Source organism: Semicossyphus pulcher, unplaced genomic scaffold (genome assembly GCF_022749685.1).
Source record: "Semicossyphus pulcher isolate SPU_LCO1_2020_fin unplaced genomic scaffold, fSemPul1.0.p SCAF_3, whole genome shotgun sequence".
Lineage (NCBI taxonomy): Eukaryota > Metazoa > Chordata > Actinopteri > Labriformes > Labridae > Semicossyphus > Semicossyphus pulcher.
In genome coordinates, this window is record NW_027211704.1 from 13,860,908 (window position 1) to 13,885,520 (window position 24,613).

Genomic DNA, 24,613 nt, shown 5'->3' on the forward strand with positions numbered 1-24,613 from the left:
ACAAGAAGTGCAGATGTTCATTGTGGAAGATCAGGCTGAGTGTATTTCTATAGATAAAAATAAAAATACTGACTGCCTGGAAGGTAGAAAAACGCTATAAAATGGTCTAAGAAGACATAAACAGCAAATTTAAATATACATGATATATAATAAAAAGGTTAAACCCCTCAAATTGGCCAATATGATTGTCTGTATATGGCTCACATGCAAGTGTATAAGAGAATAACAAGGCCTGCAGTGTTCACCTAAACAAGAACAGCTTTCTTGCAACGTAACTACCAACGCAGAGATTTACAGTTCACACAGACATAATCTCCTTATGGTCCAGTTTCATATGATTGTGGCTGCTCTATAGGGTACAACTGGGACCTAAACTTCTCCTTGAACAGCGTCCGTTTCATGAATTATTGCTTAAATACAACTACAACTGCCCTACAGTCACAACACTGTCCTAATGTACAAGATGTGTTGGGATGTACAAAGTTATTAGGACTGAGGTGAAGTCTAGTTAGGAAAACATGTTATTGTAATATCTCTACTATTGCTGTTCATTATTCTGGTGTGACTGACACTGGCCAACTACGAGCTACTAGCATTTGGATCATGTAAACAGCTGTGCACAGTTATGGGGCCTTGATGTTATACATTTTAGATATGTTACATACATTAAAAAAATAAACTATGCGGCTGTGGCTCAGTGGTAGAGTCGGTCGTCTTTCAATCAGAAGGTCGGAGGTTCGATCCCCAGTTCCCTCAGGCTACATGTCGAAGGGTCCTTGGGCAAGACACTGAACCCCAAATTGCTCCCAGTGGCATAGCCAACAGGTATGAATGTGATAACTGATTGACAGTTGGTGACATGTAGTGTAAAAGCAGCTTTGATTGGTTGCAAAGACTAGAAAAGCGCTTTATAAGTACAGTCCATTCTATTCCATAGAGTATAAGTATTCTATATAGTTATTCTATAAAGTTATATGTATGAATAGTACTTAAAGTTAGCCTATGTTTGATGTGCATCTGTGTTAATGCTATGCTACATTTTCACGTGTACAGTATCCTCAAGCTTTAACCTTTAAATATGTCCCACTAAGACCCTGTCACTTTAACCCAGCGTAATGCCGCACGTTATTCTCCTCAGTTATGGTGAAAATGCAGACATTCACTGTGTGTGACAAAAGTGGGTTTATGAGGGGCTCAGGGTATTTCCTTTAATCCGGGGGGAGAGTGTTTAAATAAACCAAGGATGGAGTCTGAGAGTCACAGAGGGAGGGGAAACCAGCTTGGCTGTCTGCATCCTCACACAGTCTAACAGGTAGTTAGGTAGTAAGAATCACACCTCTACAGGTAACAGGTGTGAGGTCAGCTCCACTGCAGATATTTATACTTAATACTTAGCAAATAGATCAACATGATCTTTCTAATGGACCTGCAGATGATGCTGCTGGATGTGATTTACTTCATCCTGCGTAACTCAATGCGCGTCGTCCTGCGCCCCCGCACCAAACCCATCGATGGCGAGCTGGTGCTGATCACCGGGTCGGGCGGAGGCCTGGGTCGTCTCTTTGCTCAGGAATTCACCAAACACGGGGCAGAGGTGGTGCTGTGGGACATCAACACCGGCGCCAACGAGCAGACAGCCAAGCTGGTGCGAGAGATGGGGGGTAAAGCGTACACCTACACGGTGGACGTGACCGACAGGCAGGACGTGTATAAAAAGGCAGACCAGGTGAGGAAGGAGCTGGGACGGGATGTCACGATACTGGTGAACAATGCAGGAGTGGTGGCAGGGGAGCGCATGTTAGACTGTCCTGATGAGCTGATGGAGAGGACCATGAAGGTCAACTGCCACGCCCTGTTCTGGGTGAGAACTCTTCGATCACATCTGAAGTATAGAAGCCTCTGTAATGAGTAGAAAACAGACAGGAAGTCCAGCTTCCCTCTACTTTTAATAGTACTACATTTCCATGCATAAAAATAATATTTTAAAATTAAAGCTCCTGCGAGGAGTTTTTCGCTGGTTATGAAACAGACTGAAATTAATTCTGATTATGACCTACAAAAGCAAACCAGACCATCAGCAACAAGATTGATCATTTCTATATAGTTATTTTGCCTGCCGGGGGGTAGCTGTCAGGCAAAGCGATTTACTGCACGCTGCCTTTGTTTACATTTTCCAGAGCAAAACTTTAAAGTGAGTGATACATATGACTGTTAAAGAAAGCAGGATGAGATTTTTTTTAAAACCACCACTTAAGCATGTACAGGACAAAATCAGCAAAGAGAGAAGAGGTAGGCTTTGTCCACAGGGGGCGCCAACATCAACACAAACAGAAAGTTCCTCGCAGCAGCTTTAAGCTCAGGAAGAAAATCATGTTCATTATTTCTGAGCAGTAACCAAATATTAATTATAATACCAAATATTGAAGATATTTTGTAAGATAAACATACATGAACAAAATATGAGAAAAACTTTCAAAGGTAGGTTAGTCTTCAAAATAAAAAGAGTCTTAAAAGTCATTAAAAACTGTCTCTGCAGAAAAGCTTCCGCAATGAGATTATGATAATATATTTAAATATGCACAGACAGCTGCTTTAGTAGTGACCTTGTTCCATTTTGTTCACTAATAAGTAAACCATTTTTATATATTTTTAAAACCCAGTCTGCCCTGCTTTGTTTGTGGTCCACTTTGTGCACAAACAATGATTCAGCACTGACTGTATTCACAGGGCGAGCATGACGCTTTTGAATTCCACAATCTCTCAGCGTCAGCCCTTATACAGAGCATGTTATTGTGCACACGCTGACACATGACGTGTAAAATGTATAGTGTTAATAGCTTTATCCGCTTCACACTATGGACTGAACGATCCCCACTGAAATCCTCTTAATGCGAGGCTGCTCGTGCAGCATAAGCTCCCTTCACATTGAGCAACATTTAAGTCACTGCGAGTCATATGAACACTGCACAATTTGTTGCCTCATAATAACCTGCTTCAACATAACGCACGTGTGTGTATGTGTGTGTGTGTGTAACCTCAGACAGTGAAGGCCTTCCTCCCTCAGATGAAGGCCCAGAATCACGGACACGTCGTCACCATCGCCAGCGTCCTGGGTCTCTTCAGCACCGCTTGTGTGGAGGTGAAGCAGGGAGGGAGAAACTTGCAACACTAAGATATGGCAGCTTTATAGTCTAGCCAATTAAATTATCTAATTGAACTGCATATCACATAAACAGCAGTCTGAGCAGGCCTGATGAATTGCAAATATTTTTGCAGATTACAAGTGTTGATGTTTGTTTGAGACAGGATTACTGTGCCAGTAAGTTTGCTGCAGTGGGCTTCCATGAGTCCATGGCCCACGAGCTGCTGGCTGAGGAGATTGAAGGAGTGAAGACGACTCTGGTGTGTCCCTACATCGTGGACACGGGCATGTTTGAAGGCTGCAAGATTCGGTATGTCGACAAAATATTCACAAACGATCATCCCTTGCTTTCCCTAGAATCTGGAGTGGAGTAAGCCAAACAAAATCTGGAAAAAGTATGGTTTAACAACTGCTCAGAATTTGATCATTTCCTGTTTACACACCTCAGAAAGCATAGACAACTCTTACATGACAGCCCACTTGTCCTCTGGTGCCACTAACAGGGAGGAAGTGGAACTGCTCCTCCCCCCTCTGGAGCCCCAGTACTGTGTTGAGCAGGCCATGAACGCCATCCTGATAGACCAACCTTTGGTGTGCATCCCCCGCCTCACCTACCTGCCTTTCCTCAGCAGAGCGTAAGTACACACCTGCACCGTGAATAATAATCATGTTTTTATAACACCAATAACAGCATTTTAAGCTCTATTTCATATGTTCTCTTTCAGATTGTTGCCATGGGAATCCAATGTGGTTACGTATCGCTTCATGGGGTCGGACAAGTGCATGTACCCCTTCATTGACTCTAAGAAGAAACAAGTGTCCAATGGCGCCATTTTGGTTTCATAATCTTATCAAAGTACAGTCAAGATAGCTTTATAAAATATCAGGTGATGCAAAAAAATTATGATAAAAAACCATCCAGGATTCAATAACACATGAAAGATAGCAGGAATAGAGATGAGGACACAAAGAGGGGTTTAGAGTCAGAGGCTGAACGTGCAGAAAGGTGTACTAGATGACGACTCAGCCAAGTGGTCATCAGCATCTTGAAAACATTTCTGTATGTTCAGCTGAAGTTTAAAGTCTCTTTAAACTGTTTTCATCACAAACCTGTGAAATGAAAAATAATTAACAGATTGAATCCTGGACAGCCTGAAGGGGAAATGGGGGAGTCTTTAGGTTTGTTAACTGTGAAGTGTACCAGAATATTGTGTTGTTTTATGTTTACATGGAATAAAATGATTTTAACACACTTCTGTTAAAACATTGTCTGATGAGAGCAAGTGATTTGTGTGCAATTGTGCAAATGCTCAACAATTGGAAGTGGAGAGGCTTTATAAAGGCCACTATGTCATGACGCTAGCACCGAGAACCGCGTCTGAGTCAGAGCAGGATTTCAAAAGTATAAAAATCATGAAATCTTTTAGAAACAAGCTGTTTCATTTTTCACTGATTCATTAAAACAGGCCCACTGCCCCTCCCCTCTCTATCTGCACTGATTATAATGCACACAGTGTCTACAGTATTGTGGACGATCTGCTTACAGTCTGGCTATTGACAGCAGTAACAAAGTAGAAAGCAATCGCTGCAAAAAATGGGGGCAATAATGATTAATGATGAAGCATTTTCTACAGTGTAATGTTAGAATGAACTGTTTGTAAATGTCTCCATTCATAGTGTCCCTGAATGAGCTTGTATGGACACTTTTACACCGCAAACTATTGTACAAACAGATCAACACTTTTGTTGATTTTAGGTTTTTACCAAACAAATCGCTTGCTATCATAGGATGAATGTGTTTCACAGCAAGATTCTGCTGGGAAATTCAGGTTGTGTTTTCACTTCTTGTTTTTCTTTCCAGGTTAAATAAAACCATACTCATAATATAATTTGATTGAATTAAAATATGAGGAAAGTTAAATGATACCCAAGCTGGGATTGGACTTAAGGGGTAAGCAATATCAAAATGATATTTTTTACTAAATTAATATTTATATCAAATGAATACAAAGCAGGGTTGCAGTGGTTAGCGCTGTCGCCTCACAGCTAGAAGGTTCCTAGTTCAAATCCCAGTTCGGACGAAGTGGGCCTGTGTGATCAAGCTTGTTAGATTCATTGGTGACTCTAAATTTGCCCGTAGGTGCGAGTGTGAAAGGTTGTCGGTCTCTATGTGCCAGCCCTATAATTGACTGGCGATCAGTCCAGGGTGTAACCCCGCCTCTCGCCCAATGACAGCTGGGATAGGCTCCTGCCCCCATGACCCTGAACAGGATTAGCGGTGTAGTTAATGGATGGATAAATGGAATACAAAATGAAATGTTAAATAACCAAATATTTGTTCAGTGCAATCAACATTGCTCAGCTGTTATACAAAAGTGTGTAATGGTTATAATTATTATGATTAAAGCTTCCTATACAAATTTTTGTATTTTTTTATTTATACTCTGCATTTTTCAGCAATAGGCATTAAACATATTTATGTTGTGTAATTGCCTCTCTATAGTTTTCATTGCGAACGTCTGCAACTCCAGAGCTGGACTCAAACTGCCTACCTAAGCACAAGGGACTTAAATCCAGTGTCACTGTTTATCAGTGTTATTGATTGAAGCTATAATTAAACAAACTGTTGATAGTGATGGAAACAGATGCACAAGCTGCTGAACGAGTGCGTACAGCAATGTTACGTGCACGTGCTGTTTTCTTACTGGAATATAAAGAATTACAATTTCATTAATAACTGCTATGTTACTGTGTTTTAATTTGTTTTTTAAATATTAAAATTATGAACACACAAATAAAATTACACTGATATGTTAGCATTGAAAATGTACAATTAATACTATTGATTATGACATAAAACCTAAATGCTTTCAGTGATACATTAATCTACAGGATGGGTAAGAAAAAGAAAAGATACCAGAAGTGTTTGTTTTGTGCAAGTAAGCACGGAAGTTTAATTACCATGGGGAGCAGAGAGGGAAGGGACGTTGACATAAGGGAGGGAGAGGGGGTACTCAGGGAAACTGACGTAACAGGGAAACGTCCCCGCGACTCACAGCAGAGACAACGTCACATTACATCACACGCTACATTTAGTCAGAGATTCTTCCCGGCCCTACATGGTAATGTCGTTAACACTGGTTGTTGATATAAAGCACTGTAGGAAAATCAACAGAGGTTCGCCAGCTGCACCCTAGACAAAGATTCAAACCTTTACGAGATGTGTCGTGAACTACCTCGGCGGGGAATAAAAGACTTAAAAACAACAGCTAGAAGGTCGAACAGAGAGAGAACGCGTTCGGAAAACAAAACAGTTCACAGTTAGTCGCTTCATTTTTTTCACCTGGTAAATCTCATTGACTAGGATGCAGCTTCTTTTTCTACAACGCAACAAAATAAATAACGTGTACAATTAAACAACATCAAGGGGAAGAACCTGTTCGTTTCCTATCAATCTTGTTTAACTGTGAACATTTTGGTACAATGAATATGAACAGTGATGGTTCAGAGCCTACAGTGCCCAACGCTTCCTGCAGCCATCTAAATCTGACTAAGAACACAGTGTCGGAGTTTTCTCTAGTGCTTTTACAGACAACCGAACCTGATCATCTAAACAGTGCCGTCCAGGGTCTGTGCCAATGTGCTTGAGTTAGCCTGTTTGAGGTGCAAGTCACCTTCCACTTCCTGTTTGCCACACCTGTGGAAGATAAGACACATGTAGGGAACAATTTATCAGCATGAAAACATTCCTGAATTATTAAAAGTGTGCTTTATATAATGTTCTCTTCAAGTGTCCTGTGTACATAGTTAACAAACTTAAATTTTGCAGGATATTGAAAGAAAGCGAAGCCTTCTGAGTGTTTAAAACTTACACTTTATCGGAGTGTACCATTACAGAGTGATTAAGAATATTTCGAACAAACAAACAAGCTGAGTTTTTGCTTAAATATTCTCCTTATTTCATGAGGAAAATGCATCTCTTGGACAGCAGGTAATAACTACCAATGAGAAGTAATCCACGAGGCAGTTGTATTTACAAAATATTTTTCCTATTAGCACTGATTAATCCTTCTGTTGACTAATCAAATTAAAGGTGCAAGTTGACTCAGCTATAAATGAGCAAAGAGATTCAGCTGTAGTCAAAGCTCACCTTGAGACTGGTCCATTTCCTGTCCTTTCATTTGACTGCTGGTCCAACTCGGAGAGCAACTTCAATATATTCAGTGCAGCCTGCGGACGTGAACAACAGTACACGTTAGTGCAGTGACCATTCACCAGAGGCAACTCCGTGGACTATAACCACGTAAAGTAAAGCAGCATTTCATTTGCAGGTATTCTTCAGGAAAAAAAAATTGTGGGTGTCTGGGAAGCAGCCAATGTATAGCTTTTTATTTTGGTCATAAATGTGTGTGTCTTTGTCATTGTAACGGTGTAAGGGCATCACACATTAGCCTGCCTGTAATCTCGGATCCCATTGGTTATAGTCTGATGACGATATAGCCTCTGAGGACAACGGTGAACATGCCGGGCCGTGTAGCCAGCGGTTAGCATAAACGATAGAGATTAGCCTGCTATCACACTTCATGGTATGTTCCTAAAATACAGTTAGGGAACGTGCCTAAATGTGTGTGAAATAAAACACGATTGTCCGGCACAAAAGCTGCACTAACAGGACCAAACTGAGGAGTAAATTGTTTGACCTTTTTGCATTTTATAGAAACAAAAAGAAGAAATCAGACACCCGGTCAAAAAAGGCGTGTGCTGTATAAACTGTAGTGTATGAAACACTACATAGGCTTCTGTTTTTACATTTCATTAAGCACATTAAGCTTAACATGGTGATGCAAGGATAAATGTGTTTGACTCTCTGATTGCTGCTTGTTTACAGCACTGTGACTGTGGGTTAGCCTTTATCAACAATGGCCTGGTGCTTCCTGAGACATCCAAATACTCCTTTTGGTTATAATGTTGTCTCTTCTCTTACGGCTGATGTGATTCCTCACATGGCAAGTTTGATGATGCTGTCCCGACCAAAGGCTGTTAAAAGTATTTATGGGGATAAATGTGGTTAAAAAAAACTCACCATGTCATGACAGGATTCTACATCTTTCCCAATCCCGTGACTGATGAGTGGCGGCTGGGAGGAGCAGTTAATCAGTGACACAAACTCGTTCTTATTGTTTTTGGGAAAATCTTTGTATTCCACCTGCAGGGGGACAAACCCAAACCACATATCTTTAGTCTAAATCAAATGAATGCACACTAACAGCCTTAAGAAGTTCACCAAAGCAGTAAAGGTCCGTGGGTACCTGCAGGCTCTGCACGGATGCGAGATAGCCGAGCTGCTCTGACGGCCTGGTGAGGGGTCCGTGGGGCAGTTGGTTCATGTTGTTTTTGTTCTTCAGGATAGTCTCAGCAGTCAGGGACGCCCCCGCGTAAAGCAGCTCGTTGGCAATCATGGCAGTGATTGTGGCCTTGCCTGGGTTGGGCATAGCTCGGTTGTAGTCCTTTGCCTGGGATCCTGGACAGACCCCGACTGCTTGAGCCACCTCGGGGACCATGGGCAGGATCCCTGCAGGCAGCTGCTGGTGGCTCAGGTAAGGCAGCCGGTAGTCCTCCTCCTTGGAAACTTCAGAGGAGGACGTATTTGTTAGAGTCGCAACAGCTATAAGACAACAAATTATTCAATATGAAGCCAAATATACAAGATCACATACCCAAGGCCACCTCCTCTGCAGAGCCCGGTTCAAAGAAGGTCACTTTGCGCCCATCACCAGGTTTCTTCACTGGGGTCTGCATATGACAGAAGAACATAAATTCATAAAGGATCAAAGGTTCATCAAAAATATCAAAACTTTATCGTCTGCCATGTTTAAAAGACTTTCTTGATAAAGGCCTAGAAGTACCTTTTCATCTGTTTTGAGTGCCGGTTTGGGGGGCTGAGGCTGAGGCACTTTATATCCCAAGAGGTCCAGCATTTTCTCTGCTGCGTTCCTCTTGGCCACCTTCTTACTGGGTCCCATTCCCTCCGCAGACTGGCCACACACAGTCACCTGTGCAAGAAGAGATGCAGCAAACATGGGTCAGAGAACTAAACGGGTGAGAAATTCACAAGCCAGAGATTACCACCAGCATGCCTTAGTTGCTGTCAAATCACCTGCATGACGAACTCCCTGCGCCGAGGCAGCCCTCTCTCCGTCACCATGCTGTACTCCGGTTCCTTCTCCTTCTTGGCCTGCTGGATCTGAGCCAGGCGGCTGATGGGATTCATTCCCTGACCGTATTCTGGACTTGTCTGGAGCTGTTGGCATGATAGGGTTACTCAGCACTTCATGAAGAGTCTTAAGGTCTGTGCTGTTTATTGATATTCCAGCTCACCGGTTACCTTGATGATGGATTTGGTTTTCTTTTTGATGCGTGGCAGCGTCTTTTCAACACTGGGTATGTGGGGTAGTCTCTTTAACTCCCCGAGCACCGCCGCCGCTGCCAGCTTCTTGGCAATCTTTTTACTCTTTCCTTCGCCTTCTCCGGTGAACTCCCCGACTGTAACACACACTACAAAACTCTTCATGTGGGGAGGGCCTTCTTCCTTTAAAACCTGGAAAACAACAGAGACAAATCATGATGCAGAAGAGAATTATCTGACTTATTGTATCGTGATATATGTGATATTATCACAGAAATGTATAAATCACCTCAAAGTTGACGGGTAAGTTGCGTTTAAGTGCAATTTCAAACACTTGACTTATTTCTGATTTGTTGAGGTTCTCCTCCTCGGGCTCTCCGTTCACCTGCCAGCACCAGAACAAATATTACAGAAAGAAAAGCAATGACTTGAAGTAAATTGCACAAAAGGTTTCAGCTTTATTTCATGCTGAGTGTGCGCTTCTTTTCTCACCTCTGGCATCTGTTGTAATATTGGCTCCTTGTGCAGCACTTTCAGGGCCTTGGCAGCAGCTTCATGCTTGGCTAACTGCCGTGTGCGTCCCTTTCCAATAAACTGCTGGCCTCCGATGGAAAGTTCCATGTGGTATATCATTGGTCCCACTGGAGGAAAAGGGTAGTAGTACCTGGACGCAGAAAAGCAAATGCAGCTGTTTTTTCCATCTCAAAAACAGACTCTAGGAAATTATTCCACAGAGGAAATAAAGTCGATTTGTAAATGTAAACTCACTGTTGCATAGAGCGCTGGTAGGGTCCTGGAGGCCGGACGTTGTAGTTGAAGTTTGGTGGTCTCATCCCTGGGTACGGGTCGATGGGTTTATACATAGGCTTTTTACCAAGCTTCATACATAGTGCATTTAACTCCATGGTATGTGTAATGCCATCTGCTGTAAGGCCAAAACACAGAACGTTAACAAACCTAACCTGAAATTATATATGACCAAACTTTTTTTATGCACAGCATTTAAAAGCATTAGAAAGAGACCAGTGGGAGGAGCCCACCTGGGTGCTTGCCTATGTTGCGGGGAGTCCTCACGGTGGGCTTGGGAAGTGTTGTCTCAGCGAGGGCAGATGCAGCAGCGGTATGCTGGGCTTTCTTAATGCTGGTCCCCTCGGCCTCCCAGTGCTGATCTCCCAGTGTGAGCCTAACGGAGAAAATCTGACGGACACAGTACAATATATTCTCTGTCACGTAAAGCGTGAAATTGCAACAAAAGATGACAACAGCTTCGATTAAATGATTGTTTTAGTAAAAACGACTCTTAAAATACCTTGGAGTGAGCGGGTCCTTGCTCACACAGCAGCTTATACTCAGGTTGGATCTTGTTGAAACGGGCTAACTCATTCACCAAACACATGGGGGTCTTCTCTTTAGGGTTTGCCATGTTAGATACTGTGACAAGACAAAAATACTCACAACTTAGCAAAAAGACATGAACATGAGGAGAAAGAAACGATGCTGTTGTCCTCAAAGTCTGACAAAGATAGAGTATACACTTGATATACAAAGTGTGATTCGAACAAATTCAAAAGAAAAAACAGAGACAGCTTTTTAAATGCAAGCACAAATGTTAGTAGCTTAACAAAAGGTAGTTCTGTACTGTAGATGAAAAACGGGGGGGTTGTTTTGTTTTTTTACAAACATGTCAATTAAAACAAACCTGTGGTGGTATTGTAAGGAGTGGCTGAGCCTGCAGGGAGAGCCGAGCTCCTGATTGGCTGGCTGGCGCTCTCTGATGGTAGGGTACCCGAGGCACAGGGGATGCTGTAGCCCGGCTGTGGTGGCCCAAGCTGAAGCGGTGCAGGGGCAGCAGGCATGGGGCTCGCCGGACACTGAAACTGAATCTGGGACATCCTCGTTGGCGTAGTTTAGTCAGTCGTGGGCTCAGGTCAAGATAAGAAATTTGTAGTGCAGCAATGGTGAATGCCAAAGTGGTAGGAACTGCTTCTCGAGGAGGTTTGAATGTTAGCTCTGCCTGCAAAGTAAGGACATAAGATAAGTAACTTAGACACGCCCATTTTCACATGAGGAACAATTACATCATATTTAATTCGTCTGAAACATATAAATGTCAGAGAAACTTAGGCCTATGACAACCATATGAACATCTATGAATAATTCAGTGACTGATTCACTTAACCTTTGTGTGTTTGGATTACAGAAGGAAGTCAATGCAGTGAGCCCTGGCTCAGGTTTGAAATCAGCACCTTCCTGCTGTGCAGTAAAACTGATGCACAGCGTCACAGGTGGATACTATACATATATTCAACATTCAAATATAGTAACAGAAACATGTTAAACCTTTAAATCGTTATACTGAAATTAGCATCATGGCTTTAAAAACATTCTGCCTGTTAGGGTAAGACTAAAACTGTTTTCTAGATTAAAAATTGTGGCTATAGTTAAAGCATACCAGGAAAAAAAAGCCTAAAAAGCAGCAGGGTGTTTATGATCGACCATAGGAATGTTCCTGATCCTGAAAAACTGCACATTACGTCAGTGGGAACATTTCTTATGAAGCAATTAGCATCACTGCGACTTTTTCACACTTATTTTCCAACAAGAAAAATTCATTTGAATAATCTTTGAGCTGACTGCGTAGCTCACAATTCTGTATATTCTGCCGGGGAAAAATGCACAACAGAGGCAGTGATTTGTTTAGAGGCCGTAACACAACATGACACTTCACATGTCAACAAAAAGGAGGCAACTTTATTTAACTAGCCACAACGTGCAAGCCTGAGGAAGACGACCAAACAATGTGAGTGAAAAATCCTGCAGCTGACGTGTACACCATCACTTTGCTTTAACTGTTACCTTACCAACAATTTGCTCTACGTTGGTTGTTAATCAAGGAAGCTTCTGATTGAAGAACTATGTAATTACTGTCTTCTCAGAGAAAGTGCACTGTTGTAGGGCCCTTGCAGTCTTCGTTCACTGCTATATAAAACAGCTAAAATGTACATGCACTGTTTAAATATGTCGGCTTCAATAAATGAATTGCCTTGTTAAAATATGTCAATGAAAACCTTTGCTAGTTATGAAAGATTAACCGGTAAGCTACGAAAGGTATCTCTAACAAACACAGAGTTTAAACCTTTGGTAAAAATCTCATAATACTTGAGATTGTCTCTAAACACACAGGACTGTTATATTTCATATTTAATTGCATTTATATGTAGAAAATAAGACTCTTACTCTGATAACTACCTTGCTACATGAGATCAGGCCGCCGGGTAGCTGCAAAAGCTTTCCCAAAGGACCATGTTAGCATGCTAGCTTCTGGCAGGGATGGACATAATGGGACAGTCCCTCTAAAAAAGTCAAAATGCAATACCAATGCTGTCTTCAGGAAGATGCACTAATATCTCATTGGCAGCAGTAACTGACACTACTTTATGCTCACAAAAAGTCCCATTTAAAATATGTCTCAGCGAGTCTGGGAGCAGCCGGTGAATTTGCTAGCTAGCCAGCCAACCCCGACCCCCGACAAGTCACCGCACAAAATAAACCTCACCTCGTCGCTCCTTTTGTTCAGTTTTTAGTTACTCCATAGTACACGTTCAATTACTTTAGTTTTCTTTTGTTAGCGGTCAGTTTCGAGAGTTTGTCTTTGTTATTTTTGTATCAAAATGCGGGCGGTGAGGAGATGGACATTGGGAAAACAGGGCAAACACTAAAGAGAATGGCCCTATCTTGATTGTCTCCTCTGGAAGTGACGTCGACGGAGAGGAAGTACTTCCAAAATAATGCAGGAGAATAGAAAGTGAGAACTGAGTAGGCATCACGCTGTTCATATTATATTATTGTAAATTAACCGGGAATATACAAGCGTCAAAGTGAAGAGTTTTGAGTATAATATAATAAAAACAAAAACAAACAAACACGGTATAAACATGGTGTTCGGAATTTTATTTTGAAGTATCAATAAGCCAAAAAACTGGTTTTGCAGCACAATTAATCTGGTCTGTAAAAAAAAAGAGAAATGCACACACAAGTTACTAACAAGCTCATTATTTTAAGCTAATAAATATAAAATTGATCATGATTCACTATAAAATATTGCTTCTATGGTCTATGATCCTTCCTAAACTCCATAGCTTGAGGATAAGAGCAGTGAGTGAGCTGGTTATAGTGGTTAGTGTCCAACAGGTTACAGGTTGTGTGCCTGACAGATGTTCAGAGAGTCTCTCAGCATCAGGTCGCGCAGGCGCCACAGTGCGTCGGCCATGGTGGTGTGGGCTCCTTTACTCTTCAACCAGTGAGCTGGCAGCCGGCTCTCCTGCTCTTTGGTCAGGTGAGCGTCACGCCTTTGAGCTGTCATGGAAAAAAAGGTTTGATCTCATTAACTAAGACGATGGAAGGTAGCAAGTTCATTGAAGAAGAGAAAATTACGAGATACACAATCTATTCAGATCATGTAGGGGATATTTTGGGTTCAATATTTCCAACAGAAAATTACTACACATGCAGGAAATAAAAAGACCACCTCTGAGCGTTTGGTCCCACTTGCTGACGGTGCTGGACTCTGAATTCAAGCCCTCGATGTACTTAAGGTAGGCCTCAGAGTGCAGCACCCTCTGGGTCTTTGGTGGTGGAGCCACAAACATGGGAGTGGTGGGCTGCAGGTGTGACGGCTGGCCCTGTCCTGGATACGGTGGAGGAGCATGTGGTCCTGGGCTGAACATCCCAGGCTGAAAATAACAATAGTTTTTTTTAAGAAAGTAAACAGTATGTGGAAAGCTGAATTATAAAAACAACATGTTAAATATAATAAATATGTATATCTAATATTACGTCACATCGTAACTCTGCATAAGTTAAAACACAGTGGTTAAATGACAACCAGAATGGCACAGAAGAAAAATTACGTAGGGAATAAATGTATACAAATATTCATGGCCATAATTTCATGTATAGTGGTATAAAGTACACCTCTCACCTGTTGCATATAGTTTCCTTGTGCAGGACTTCCTGCCATGCCGTTCATCCCAGGTGCCATCATACCTGTTAAATAACAATATTTTGTTTCTGTAATGTGAAGATCTGTAAAACAATGTTTTAACATGACTTATGAAAATGTTAGTTTTTAAATTCAGTTGAATGTTAGTTGTTTTCACATGCACTATGTCTGTGAATGTGTATGTGGATGCAGTATGTTTAAGGTGTGGCTTGTGAAAACTTAAGAGAGGTTTTTGGAGACCAGAGAGCTTTGACTGCTCGGTGAATGCATCAGGCTGCGCGGGCCTGTGGACCAGGTAAACCCCTCCAGCAGGAGAGACATGACTGAGCAGGTGTGGCTGGGACAGTAGTGGCCCTTACCCTGATGAGGCATGCCAGGGTACCCGGGCATACCTTGCTGGAGATGGTGAGGAGACAGGTGGAGCCCCCCTACAGGGGGCATTGGGGCCACGCTCAACAAGCCCTCATGGGGGCCCTGCATGGGCATGTAAGGTGGGCCGTAAGCTCTCATCATGCCTTGGGGAAGAGGGCGAGGAGAGGACAACAACAAATCCATGCATAAGTGACATGCAGCTGACTCTAAAATAACATGCACTACTACTGCATACAGTGGCCCCTTTCACACATGCACCTGAAACAAGACGTGCTCTGGCAATTATATATATATAATTTAGGAATCCAGAATGGTTGTTTCTCTCTTTTTCCAATGCTTCATATTGAGTCAAGCAAAAAGAAAGTTGGAAAAATGTCAGGGACGGTCATGCAACGTGACAGTAGACTTTGATTTTGCTGTAAGAGACCAGTTTGTGAACATCTAAATCACTGCCTCACCGATAACCAGACAGCAGACAGTTCAGTGTGTGAAAGGGGCAGACATAACCAATGGGTCTGAGAATGTTAGCAGGCAAAACAAGCATAAAGTTAAATGAAATATTTAAAAAAAGTTATTCATGGTTTTAAAATGAATCATGCAGTCAATGTCATGCAGTTTTAAATGTGAAGCTAGTGATGATAAAATCTATAAAAAAACAAAAACAAAACGGCAGCAAAAGAAGAAAATAATGCTTTCAGATGTAGCTTTAAAAAATAGCCTGGTTAGAAAATTAAGAGGATTACTGTTTTTTAACAGTCCAGCCTGATTTCCCTGCTGCCTTGCTGTCAAACACTCGTGCTGCCTCTGAGAGGGGTTACCTGACACAGGTGTCATGGTCTGGTTTATCATTCCCATAGTGCTAGGCGAAGGCACCACCCCCATCAGTGCCCCTATGGGGGTACCTGCTCTAGGGGACGCTTGCTTCTGGGGTGGTCTCTCTCGATCTTGCTGCTCCACTATTTTGGCAGCACGTTCTGAAACAAACAAATAAAATCTGTTGTTACTTCAGTTCACGTCAGAGAACTTTACACTAAAGAATTTGCTTCTTCTCACCTTCGTATTCAGCTTTCTTGGAAGCCTCCAGGTTCCTCCACTCGGTGCCCACGAGTCGACTCAGCTCCCCGAAGGAGAAGTCTGGGTGTCGAGCTTTGATGACTGCTCGCATTTCACTGCTGAACAAGATGTAGCCGCTCATGTTCATCTTCCTCTTGGCCCCTTCCTTCTTTGATAAGCCCTTCACCTTAGGAGTGGACTTTAAAAAACAAAGACACAAGTTAAAAATAAGCATCAGGAGTTTGAAGACTTGGGAAATAGGATTTGGGCTTCTTGGCTTAAGGTCAATGGAGTACCTGAGAAGGTGTGTATGGCATGACGTCATTATCACTTGCATGTGGGGTTTGCATCTGAGGCATAGAAGGCGTCGCTGGAGCCTCCTCGTCGTCGTCTATATCTTCCATATCATCTTCTGCATCCTCCAGATCTGCCAGTTTCAGCTCAAGCTCATCAATCTTCTTGTTCAAGAAGGGAGATGCTTCCTTCTGTGGCACCATCAATTTTCTGCGCAAAGACACGGGCAAAATTTCAGACTGGGCACAAAGAAAAGGACAGCTTTGAATGGGAATCTTTATTCTGCTTGATTGACAAACCTGAAATAGTAGATTTCATCCTCCACCACTTTGGACGAGTAGGAGAAGCGTTTCAGACCCTTGAACTTTTTCATCTGCTTCTCTGTGTCGATGTAGCGGCTCTCGCAGAGCAGGATATCATCTTCTGAAACCTCGGTGGGTCTGCATGACAGGAAGTCCTTAAAGGAGGACACCATACATTTGCCTGGAGAGCAGACAGGAAGCAAAAAAAAAAGTTAATAATATAACCCAGGGCACAAAACCACATGTAAAAATACAAGTTCTGGGAAGTTATCAGAGCCGTACCTATGACACATGTCATGGGCAAAGTCTCCTCCAGGTGGCTCAGAAACACCTCTCTCTTGTAGAACATCTTCGTGGGTTCGTGCTCCGTTTCCTCAGGATGAATGAAGATGGGTCCAAAGAAGAAAGTAGTTCCATTCTGCACCCACAGCTTCTCAATCCTGCAGCCCAGCCAAAGGAGCCATGTTAATAACTCTTCAGTAACTATACAGTACAGATGTTATTTCACTGGCCAGAAAAAAATAACCCACCTGGCAACCCGGGGCTTGGACAGACCATGTGACTGGATGTAAACACAGTCTCCCACTTTGACCCACATGCTGTTGAAGCGTAACTGTTCGTAGTGCTGACAGTTGGGCTCAGCTCCGCTCATCTCCATGGGGACATCCTCTCTCTCCTACATGAATACAATGACACACAGAGGATTCAGGTGTTTGTTTATATTGTGACAAACAAACTTTCATACTTGGAACTAACTACTCCTCGCTACCCGGCTCCTTGTCAGGACATGTCTGCTGCTACTCTGTGTGTTAATGAGTCCCCTACAGTCCAGGCAAAATGACAGTGTTTTTGCTTACTAGATTTTTATGGTATGATTTATTGAGATGTAGACTCAAGCCTCGTCCTCTGAATCTAATGAAAGAGCCAGTGTCCTGATTCAGGAGACCTTTTCGGATCAAGTCCAGAGAAGGTTAATATTAGTTACACCCCGTTATCTGTTACTTTCATTTCACTTTGGTTTTTCCCTTTTACTGCTTTAACAATGACCCTATATAAAAAATGTTTGGGGGCTTTTATGCCTTTATCTATTAAGGCATTTTTTATTATTATAGAGGGGACAGTGGATAGCGTTCGAAACAGGGAAAGAGAGAATGAGGGATGACACGTGGCAAAGGCCCGGGGCCGCCGCATCGAGGACTATGGCCTCTGTACATGGGCCTCTGATTTAACCCCTGAGCTAAACCGTTTAAAGTGCAAACACAAAAGACATCTCGCGGCATTGTTTAGACCAGGGGTCTCCAAACTTTTTTCATCCGAGAGCTACTTTGAAACAATGAAAGTGTCAAAGAGTGTCCACTGCCTGTGGAAAACAGGGAGTGGGAAATAACAGGGAGTGGGAAATAAATCTGGCTAAACAGGCTAATAACGCAGAACTCCTCACTTTAGCTAAATTAGTGCACAGCAACCTGTCGATGGAGGTTACTGTGATTGGTTAGGTTCAGACGTTGACAAACTTGCCAGGAGCATCACTCTTTTTATTGACAGCTGATAGGCCTATCCTATTATTTTGTATTGGACAGGGTGAGACATCTGCGTATTTGATTGTATTGAAGTGCGAAGAGGCTGTCAAGGTGCATTTATTGTCGTCTGATTTTTTGTACAGAGTCTTTGAACCTCTTGGCGAGCTACTACAATCCAGGCCGCGAGCTACTTGTTGGAGACCCCTGTTTAGACCAAATTTCTCTTGTAAAGGACATCAAGTATTCCTTTATCTATGAATATCAAAAATGCAAGTATAAAAAACAAACCATACAATAACTTCTGTACGTCCATACCCTTGAATAAACATGTCAACTCACCTTGTCCACAAAACTGCCGCTGCCTGAATATGAAATGGTCGTTTTGTCGAGGTCAGGCTTTGCAAACATGGAAGCAACGCGGACGACAGGCAGCGGCACGTCCCGAGGGACCAACTTCACGGGGCTTGCTGGAATGGCCCAAATCTTGATCTTCTTGAACGACTTGGTCCGGGCAGTGTAGCGGGACTCGCAGATGTACACGTCCTCGGCTCTGTAGCCCTCAGGATGCATTTTGAAATAATCCTGCAGAAACCCAATAAATCACGATTCGATGAACAGAACTTTGAATCAAATAAAACAGTTTCCTCTTTGTGGTTCAGTTTCTGTACATGAGCTTACCTTCACAAACATGACCACACATTTGCCCAGAACTTTAGCGATGGACACTTTGTTATAGTAGTCGCTCTTGAAGACCTCTTTTTCCAGGAACTTGCGTGTTGCAAGGTGGAAGGTTTCACTCGGTCTGTAGAACCAGCAGCCGTAGAGCCACTTCTCACCTTCACACACAAGCCAAAAAACGGCCTGTTAGAAAACACTTAACCAACTCACTATCTACAGGCTATTTAAAGTTAATATTCCATAATCCTGCCAACAGATTACATTTGCTGTTATAACATATTAACACATAATAACGCTTCTGTTTTTAAAAGGTTACCTGCTTCATTCTCCCATAGACGTTCGATACAGACGATGTGTGGCTTCAGGTTGGGCTCTGATGGCTCCACATAGACAAATTCACCCACATGGTAGGTGTGGTTTTCAAAGCTGCAGTCCTGGCTGTACACACGCTCCGTCTCAGACTCCGGCTGCCACGCCTCTCCTGGCTGGTCCTCTGCTTTCTCACCCTCTAAACAGGAAAGAGGTAAAGTGATCTCCAATTAATACCACTTTAATGTTTAAATATTTTCATACATGTGTGATTATATCACACAAACCTTTGTCCCCCTCCTCCTCTTCCTCCTTCTTCCTGTCCTCCTCAATCTCTTTGGGAATTTTCTCCCTCTTCTCCTGCTCCACGTCGCTGTGCAGGTGTTTTAACGTGTAGTTGAGTGAAGCGGAGAGCAGGATCTCTCCGTTCTTGCATAGCTCATCCCTGATCTTAATGAAAAACTGTTGCAGCTCCACAGCATCCTCGAATATCTCTGAGTCAGTCCTGCAAATGCAAAGAAAAAAAACTGTAGATCAAATCATTTAATCACGGTTAAGCTAGTTATTTTTGCAGTTTGTTGTAAGCAGGAAGCTTAAATGCTATCATCTGATTTCCAAGTATTTGATTTACCTGTGTAGCCTCCTCGCCTTCTCCAGCACCTCGAACATGTGTTCCTGGAAGACGTCCAGTCTCCTGTAGCGGCCGCGGTCCACGTTCATCCTGATGACATCAAAGTTAAGCGGCGGTTTCTCAGGAGCGGCTGGATCCACAGCAGGAATCTCCGCCAGCGAGTCACTGTAGCATCGGCCCTCTTCATCCTGGTGGCCCAGGACGGACACAAACAGGTTCCTGATCAGCTCTCTCACCAGAGGCCCCGCGGCAAGGGCTCCCGAGTCCTCGCCTCCCTCCTGCTGCTTACGGGTCTCCAGCAGCACCCGGTGCAACACGAGAGCATCCCGGTAGATCAGAGACTCCGGCTCGTTGTACATGCAGGCGTTGTTGAACATGAGAGCGAAATCCTCCACCAGGGCTTCAACGTCTTGGTAGCGTCCGCCCACCATGTGGCTTCTCAGGCGCTCCATATCGATAGGTTTCTTGATGGTGGCGTAGTAGTCAGGCAGCTCGGCACGAGACGGCAGGCGGAGGAAGATCGTGCTAAGACGTCGGCCTCGGCGGTCGGTGAAGTTTCGGACAGCATCGTAGAGCTCGTTTAACCTCTGCTGGAGAGGGGTGAGGTATTTGGACTTCTTTGGAGAAACGCCGCTTTTTCCTGGAAACAAACAATCAAATTGAGGATGAATAATTTCACACCAAAATTAAAGACAGAAAAAGAAGTACATGAAAAAACACGCAAAACAGTATTTTGATTAAACGCACTTAGTTTCAGTTTGGGAGATCCCACATCCTCTTCTTCAGGCGGAGCTCCCAACTCCTTGCGCTTGTCCTTCAGAATCTTCTCCAGAATATCAGCATCATTATAAACCTACGCCCCCCCCACAGAAATCGGTAGCATCAGAAAAAGATAGCTCATAAAAATAGCAAAGATTGACGTTGCAACACATTCTGCACTGCCTACCTGAGATCCCTCCTCATTGTAATGCCGGGCGTTACGGAACATCAGCTTCATCTCATCCATCAGGGCGTCCTCGGTGGTGTAGCGTTCGATGCGAATGTTGTGCTCGATGGTCTTCAGGTCCATCGGTTCGAGGATGACCTTGTAGTAGTCGGGGTAGTCCTTCTTGGACGGTTTGACCATGAACAGATCGCAAAGGCGGCGACTGGTGCCCGCCTCCCGAGCCTCAGTCACTGCGGCGTATAAGCTCTTCATTCTGTTCTTTTTCACATTTTTCTTGTGGCTTATAAAGAATAAAAGTAGAATATGAATGAGCTTGGATGAACTAAATGTTACTCTTGTATAACAGAAAAACAACTTGAGAAAAAGTACATACCTTTTCCTCTTGACGCTCCCTGCATCTGATGACAGAATGCTGTCTCCGTCATCATCATCTCTCCTCAGAAGTTCTCGCTTTTTCGCCTACATGAGCAGGAAGATCAACATTGATCTACATCAGTTGGCAATTACTGTGATTTTTCTGCTCGAGTGAAAACATCCTCCGGTGTAAAAGAGGCGCAGATGTCCTTACCTGCATGATCTGCTGAAGCCTAAAGGCCCGTTTGTAAATACTTGAGTTAGGCATGTTGTAGCGCTTTGCATTCTCGAACATCAGATTGAGGTCAGTATCCATCTGTTCCACACTTTCATATTCGCCATTCTTCATCTTGGCCCTTTAAAAATAAAACAAAGGGCTCTTTGAATTTGCTGGTATAAAGTGAATTTATAACACACTAGATGTATAATATTAAACCACTAGAATCTATCTGTGACAATTCTGCCTCTCGCCAAATCTTCCTTTCTTACCTGATCTGCTGCAGAGCGATGGGCTGTTTGATCTGCTGAAAATAGTCGGGGTATTCCCTGCGGGAGGGCAGTTGCTGGAAAGGTTCAGAGAACACTTGACCCTGATTGTTCCTGGCCCCCCTCACAGCTTCATACAGCTGGAAGATCGGGTTACTCATCTCCATACTGGAGCTCTGACTCTCAGCCTCCGACTCCCCCTCGTCGTAGCACACAGATCCTGCAAACATTTGCCCGTTAATGTTTTATTATTTTCAACATAAAGACAAAAGGAATTTCTGTGCAGGCTAAAGCGCTGATACCTACCGGAGAGCACGGGGTCGTCCTCACTCTCTGAGCCGTACTGAAGAGCTACGCTGACGCCAGAGAGACGATCCCCCTGGCCAGACCTGCGATTTCTGAATATGAACAGTAAAGACAATCACGATGTAGATCTTTAACAAACACGTTTTCTGTCGGAGACAAACATAAAACATTTTAAATCATGCAATTGCCCTTAAATACCTGATGCGAAGACTAGATTTAGTGGGTTCAGCATGTTCAAGATCAGTCTTCCTCTGGATGAAGACTTTCTTTATGGTGTTAGCATCCTATACAATAAGAGAACAATGGATTAATAATTTGAATGCTATTTCTTAAAAAAAACAGAAAAATGTTAAAAAGGTGTTTACCTTGAAAACCTGAGATCCTGGTTCATTGTATGTTTTGGCATTTTTGGCCATCAGGTCGACATCCTTAGCCATAGCATTGACACTTTTGTAGAATCCAATCTGTGCAAATAACACAAATTAGTCATCATCGTGCAAATCTGATTTATTAGAAGAATTATGTACGATTAAGCAATAGATTACCTGTATTCTTTGAGCGATCGTCCTCAGATCTATTGGGTCCTTTATAATGGCATAGTAGTCTGGGTAATGCTGGGAAACAAAGACAGGCCAGTAAATGTCAAACACGTGTCACAATCTGAGGCAAACAAATTTGAAGTCAAAGGACTCTTCAAGGACTCACCACTTTGGAAGGCAGTTTCTGGAACAGTTCACTGACCATACGCCCTGAGGGATCAGCGTGTGACACCACGGCCTCCAAGAGTTGCTCCAACACCTCCTTCAAGCTGCCAGTTGAGGTCTAAAACATAAATATGCATAAATCATTCCTCCTGTATTTTTTTACTTTTTAACTAAGCAAATAAAACAAAAACACCAGCAACATTTTTAGAGACGTCGACGGTAACAAAATGTACCTCATCTTCAGTTGACATTCCCGGTGTATCCATCATGTCATCATTATCGTCATCATCCTCATCTCCGTCCCCAGGTTGAACAAAGTCGGTCCTTGTTTGTAAATAAACCTCCCACAGCTTGCATGCAGCTTGGTACTCCTCACTGTCACTCTGAGTAATTAAACATGAAAAGGAATATTAAATTGATATTTAAATATGGTCCCAACACTTACAGGTAATGGTTTTTAGAAAAAAGGAATATCTGTCAAGTATCAGAAATACTGTTCTGTACTGTATTCTCCATACCTTGTAGAATGATTTGGTATTGTTGAACATGAGCTGGAAATCTGCAGTAAACTGCTCCACATCACTGTAATCTTCTGACTTCAGTTTAGACTGAATTTTTGTCATGTCAATTGGCTGGGACACCACTTCATAATAATCAGGCAGATTCCTGAAAAAGAACAAGACCATCAGTCATCAATGATATATCCTTGTGTCTTTTGAGGCACAGCCATGAAACACCCACCCACCCACCCATCAGTCAAACCTCTATATGAGTTTATGTTGGTTGGTATCCATGATTATAGCCAGGGGTAGTAATTTTGCAATACCTTCTCTTTGGTACCCGCTGGAAAACTTCAGAAAGCTGCCTCCCTTGCTCATCCTTGTGGTCCCTGACAGCATTGAACAGCTCATGGCAGACAGCAATCTAGAGGGAACAAGTGATCAAAGTCCACAAAAGCTGTTGAAGTGTTTTCTAGAGTACACACATTATTTTAAGCTCGATAATAAACATGCAAACCCCGGCGCATAGAACCATACACTAAACAAGTGCATTTACCGTATCTACAGGAGGAACATTGGAGATTCTTCTTCTTTTCCTGCCACTTCCAGGAGTAGAGGAGGCATCGTCGAGGTCGCCTCCTCCACTGATGCTGCTGGAGGGTGAAGTGGCTCTTCTCCTCTTGGAGTTCGCTGACATCGCTGGTTGAATTAACGGCAGGCTAGCCCGCTAGCTACGAGAAACAAAAGGAGTAATTTAATGTGGGGTTTTGCCCGATTTAGACGAAAGTGGATTATGTTTAAAAACACATAATTTGTTAATTTCACCATTTAAAAGTCGAAAACTGAAGCGCAAACTCAACCGGTTAGCGTTAGCATCGCTTGGATGTATGTATGTATGAAACAAAGCAAACTGACGTTAGCATGTTATCCTAGCTTACTTGCCGCTTTCCCAATAACACAACAAAGCTAAATATTCTTAAGCCCAAAGAAAACACATGCGAGCTGAAACAAATAAATAAAAAATGACTTTAAAACAAATCTTACCCAAAAACACAGCAAAGTTTGCCGTAGTTCCCTGAGCAGAATGTGTAACGGCTAGCTGGCTAGCTACTGTTGTTTGAAAACTCCTGTCCGGAAGTTGAGGTCGTGTTGTGTTTGTGTGTAGATAAGGGAAGCGAAACCTGAGGCTGTGCTGCTCCCTTCAGCATAGGAATGGTGGTGCACCTAATAGTAAGTACCAGCGATTGACAATAATGTAATTCTATACTTACAAAAAACAATTTTACAGAGTCTTAAAGAAACACTGTCGTGGTAGAAGTACTAGCAGTTTCAAGATGCACATGTAGTTATAAAAAAAAGCGTTTTTTTTTAAAATTGTACGCCCGAAAAACAATTAGCAAAAGCTGTTACCCACTTATAGAACTACAGTCTCTATGAATGCTAACTTGTGGTTGAAACAGATACCCCTGTTAAAGATAAGCACAGTCAAATTAAACATCTGCTGCCTTTGACAAAGTTAAGGCCATTAAAAAGCCGTGGAAAAGGTCAAGTCAATTTACTTATAAAGCAAATTCAAGTTTAAGCGTTTAATTTTGCCATTTATCCAGA

General features: G+C 42.7%; 3 protein-coding genes across 6 annotated transcripts; 1 reads left to right on the forward strand and 2 right to left on the reverse strand.

Annotated features, from left to right (window-relative positions):
* The first annotated feature begins 1,408 nt into the window (after positions 1 to 1,408).
* Positions 1,409 to 3,988, forward strand: rdh20 (retinol dehydrogenase 20). Its single transcript, XM_069678529.1, has 5 exons — positions 1,409 to 1,861; positions 3,041 to 3,139; positions 3,307 to 3,452; positions 3,646 to 3,777; positions 3,868 to 3,988. The coding sequence occupies exons 1-5, from the start codon at positions 1,409 to 1,411 to the stop codon at positions 3,986 to 3,988; spliced, it is 951 nt and encodes a 316-aa protein (XP_069534630.1).
* Positions 3,989 to 6,073: 2,085 nt separating this feature from the next.
* On the reverse strand, positions 6,074 to 13,282 carry stau1 (staufen double-stranded RNA binding protein 1). Of its 2 annotated transcripts, none has more exons than XM_069678816.1 (15): positions 13,105 to 13,282; positions 11,248 to 11,562; positions 10,858 to 10,979; positions 10,601 to 10,745; positions 10,317 to 10,473; positions 10,041 to 10,212; positions 9,838 to 9,933; positions 9,528 to 9,740; positions 9,300 to 9,443; positions 9,049 to 9,195; positions 8,860 to 8,935; positions 8,452 to 8,771; positions 8,226 to 8,348; positions 7,293 to 7,372; positions 6,074 to 6,839 (listed from the first exon to the last, which is right to left on the reverse strand). In XM_069678816.1, exons 2-15 carry the CDS (start codon positions 11,438 to 11,440, stop codon positions 6,752 to 6,754), a joined length of 2,076 nt encoding a protein of 691 aa, XP_069534917.1. In that variant the 5' UTR covers positions 11,441 to 11,562; positions 13,105 to 13,282; the 3' UTR covers positions 6,074 to 6,751. The 2 variants fall into 2 exon arrangements, with proteins under 2 accessions (XP_069534917.1, XP_069534916.1); XM_069678815.1 differs by having other exon boundaries at positions 10,589 to 10,745.
* Positions 13,283 to 13,494: 212 nt separating this feature from the next.
* pbrm1l (polybromo 1, like) lies at positions 13,495 to 23,702 on the reverse strand. Of its 3 annotated transcripts, XM_069677856.1 has the most exons (29): positions 23,562 to 23,702; positions 23,332 to 23,429; positions 23,024 to 23,171; positions 22,739 to 22,888; positions 22,507 to 22,623; positions 22,347 to 22,415; positions 22,167 to 22,265; positions 22,000 to 22,085; positions 21,802 to 21,893; positions 21,499 to 21,715; positions 21,224 to 21,365; positions 21,029 to 21,114; positions 20,656 to 20,935; positions 20,457 to 20,562; positions 19,710 to 20,349; positions 19,366 to 19,583; positions 19,086 to 19,277; positions 18,770 to 18,927; positions 18,431 to 18,673; positions 17,102 to 17,247; positions 16,854 to 17,011; positions 16,569 to 16,752; positions 16,272 to 16,479; positions 15,976 to 16,174; positions 15,741 to 15,896; positions 14,910 to 15,065; positions 14,530 to 14,594; positions 14,077 to 14,281; positions 13,495 to 13,904 (listed from the first exon to the last, which is right to left on the reverse strand). In XM_069677856.1, exons 1-29 carry the CDS (start codon positions 23,700 to 23,702, stop codon positions 13,741 to 13,743), a joined length of 4,923 nt encoding a protein of 1,640 aa, XP_069533957.1. In that variant the 3' UTR covers positions 13,495 to 13,740. The 3 variants fall into 3 exon arrangements, with proteins under 3 accessions (XP_069533957.1, XP_069533958.1, XP_069533959.1); XM_069677857.1 differs by lacking the exon at positions 23,562 to 23,702 and having other exon boundaries at positions 15,825 to 15,896; positions 23,332 to 23,408; XM_069677858.1 differs by lacking the exons at positions 14,910 to 15,065; positions 23,562 to 23,702 and having other exon boundaries at positions 15,825 to 15,896; positions 23,332 to 23,408.
* Positions 23,703 to 24,613: the final 911 nt, after the last annotated feature.

Coding starts and splice junctions, on each gene's coding strand:
- rdh20 (XM_069678529.1), top strand. CDS start 1,409: ATGATCTTTCTAATGGACCTGCAGATGATGCTGCTGGATGTGATTTAC. Junction 1,862..3,040: donor ACTGCCACGCCCTGTTCTGG/GTGAGAACTCTT, acceptor GTGTAACCTCAG/ACAGTGAAGGCCTTCCTCCC. Junction 3,140..3,306: donor TCAGCACCGCTTGTGTGGAG/GTGAAGCAGGGA, acceptor TGTTTGAGACAG/GATTACTGTGCCAGTAAGTT.
- stau1 (XM_069678815.1), bottom strand. CDS start 11,440: ATGTCCCAGATTCAGTTTCAGTGTCCGGCGAGCCCCATGCCTGCTGCC. Junction 10,746..10,857: donor AAGGACCCGCTCACTCCAAG/GTATTTTAAGAG, acceptor TGTGTCCGTCAG/ATTTTCTCCGTTAGGCTCAC. Junction 8,349..8,451: donor CATCCGTGCAGAGCCTGCAG/GTACCCACGGAC, acceptor GTCCCCCTGCAG/GTGGAATACAAAGATTTTCC.
- pbrm1l (XM_069677856.1), bottom strand. CDS start 23,702: ATGTCAGCGAACTCCAAGAGGAGAAGAGCCACTTCACCCTCCAGCAGC. Junction 21,366..21,498: donor ATCGCTCTGCAGCAGATCAG/GTAAGAAAGGAA, acceptor TTATTTTTAAAG/GGCCAAGATGAAGAATGGCG. Junction 15,897..15,975: donor CAAGAAAGCTGAATACGAAG/GTGAGAAGAAGC, acceptor TGTTTGTTTCAG/AACGTGCTGCCAAAATAGTG.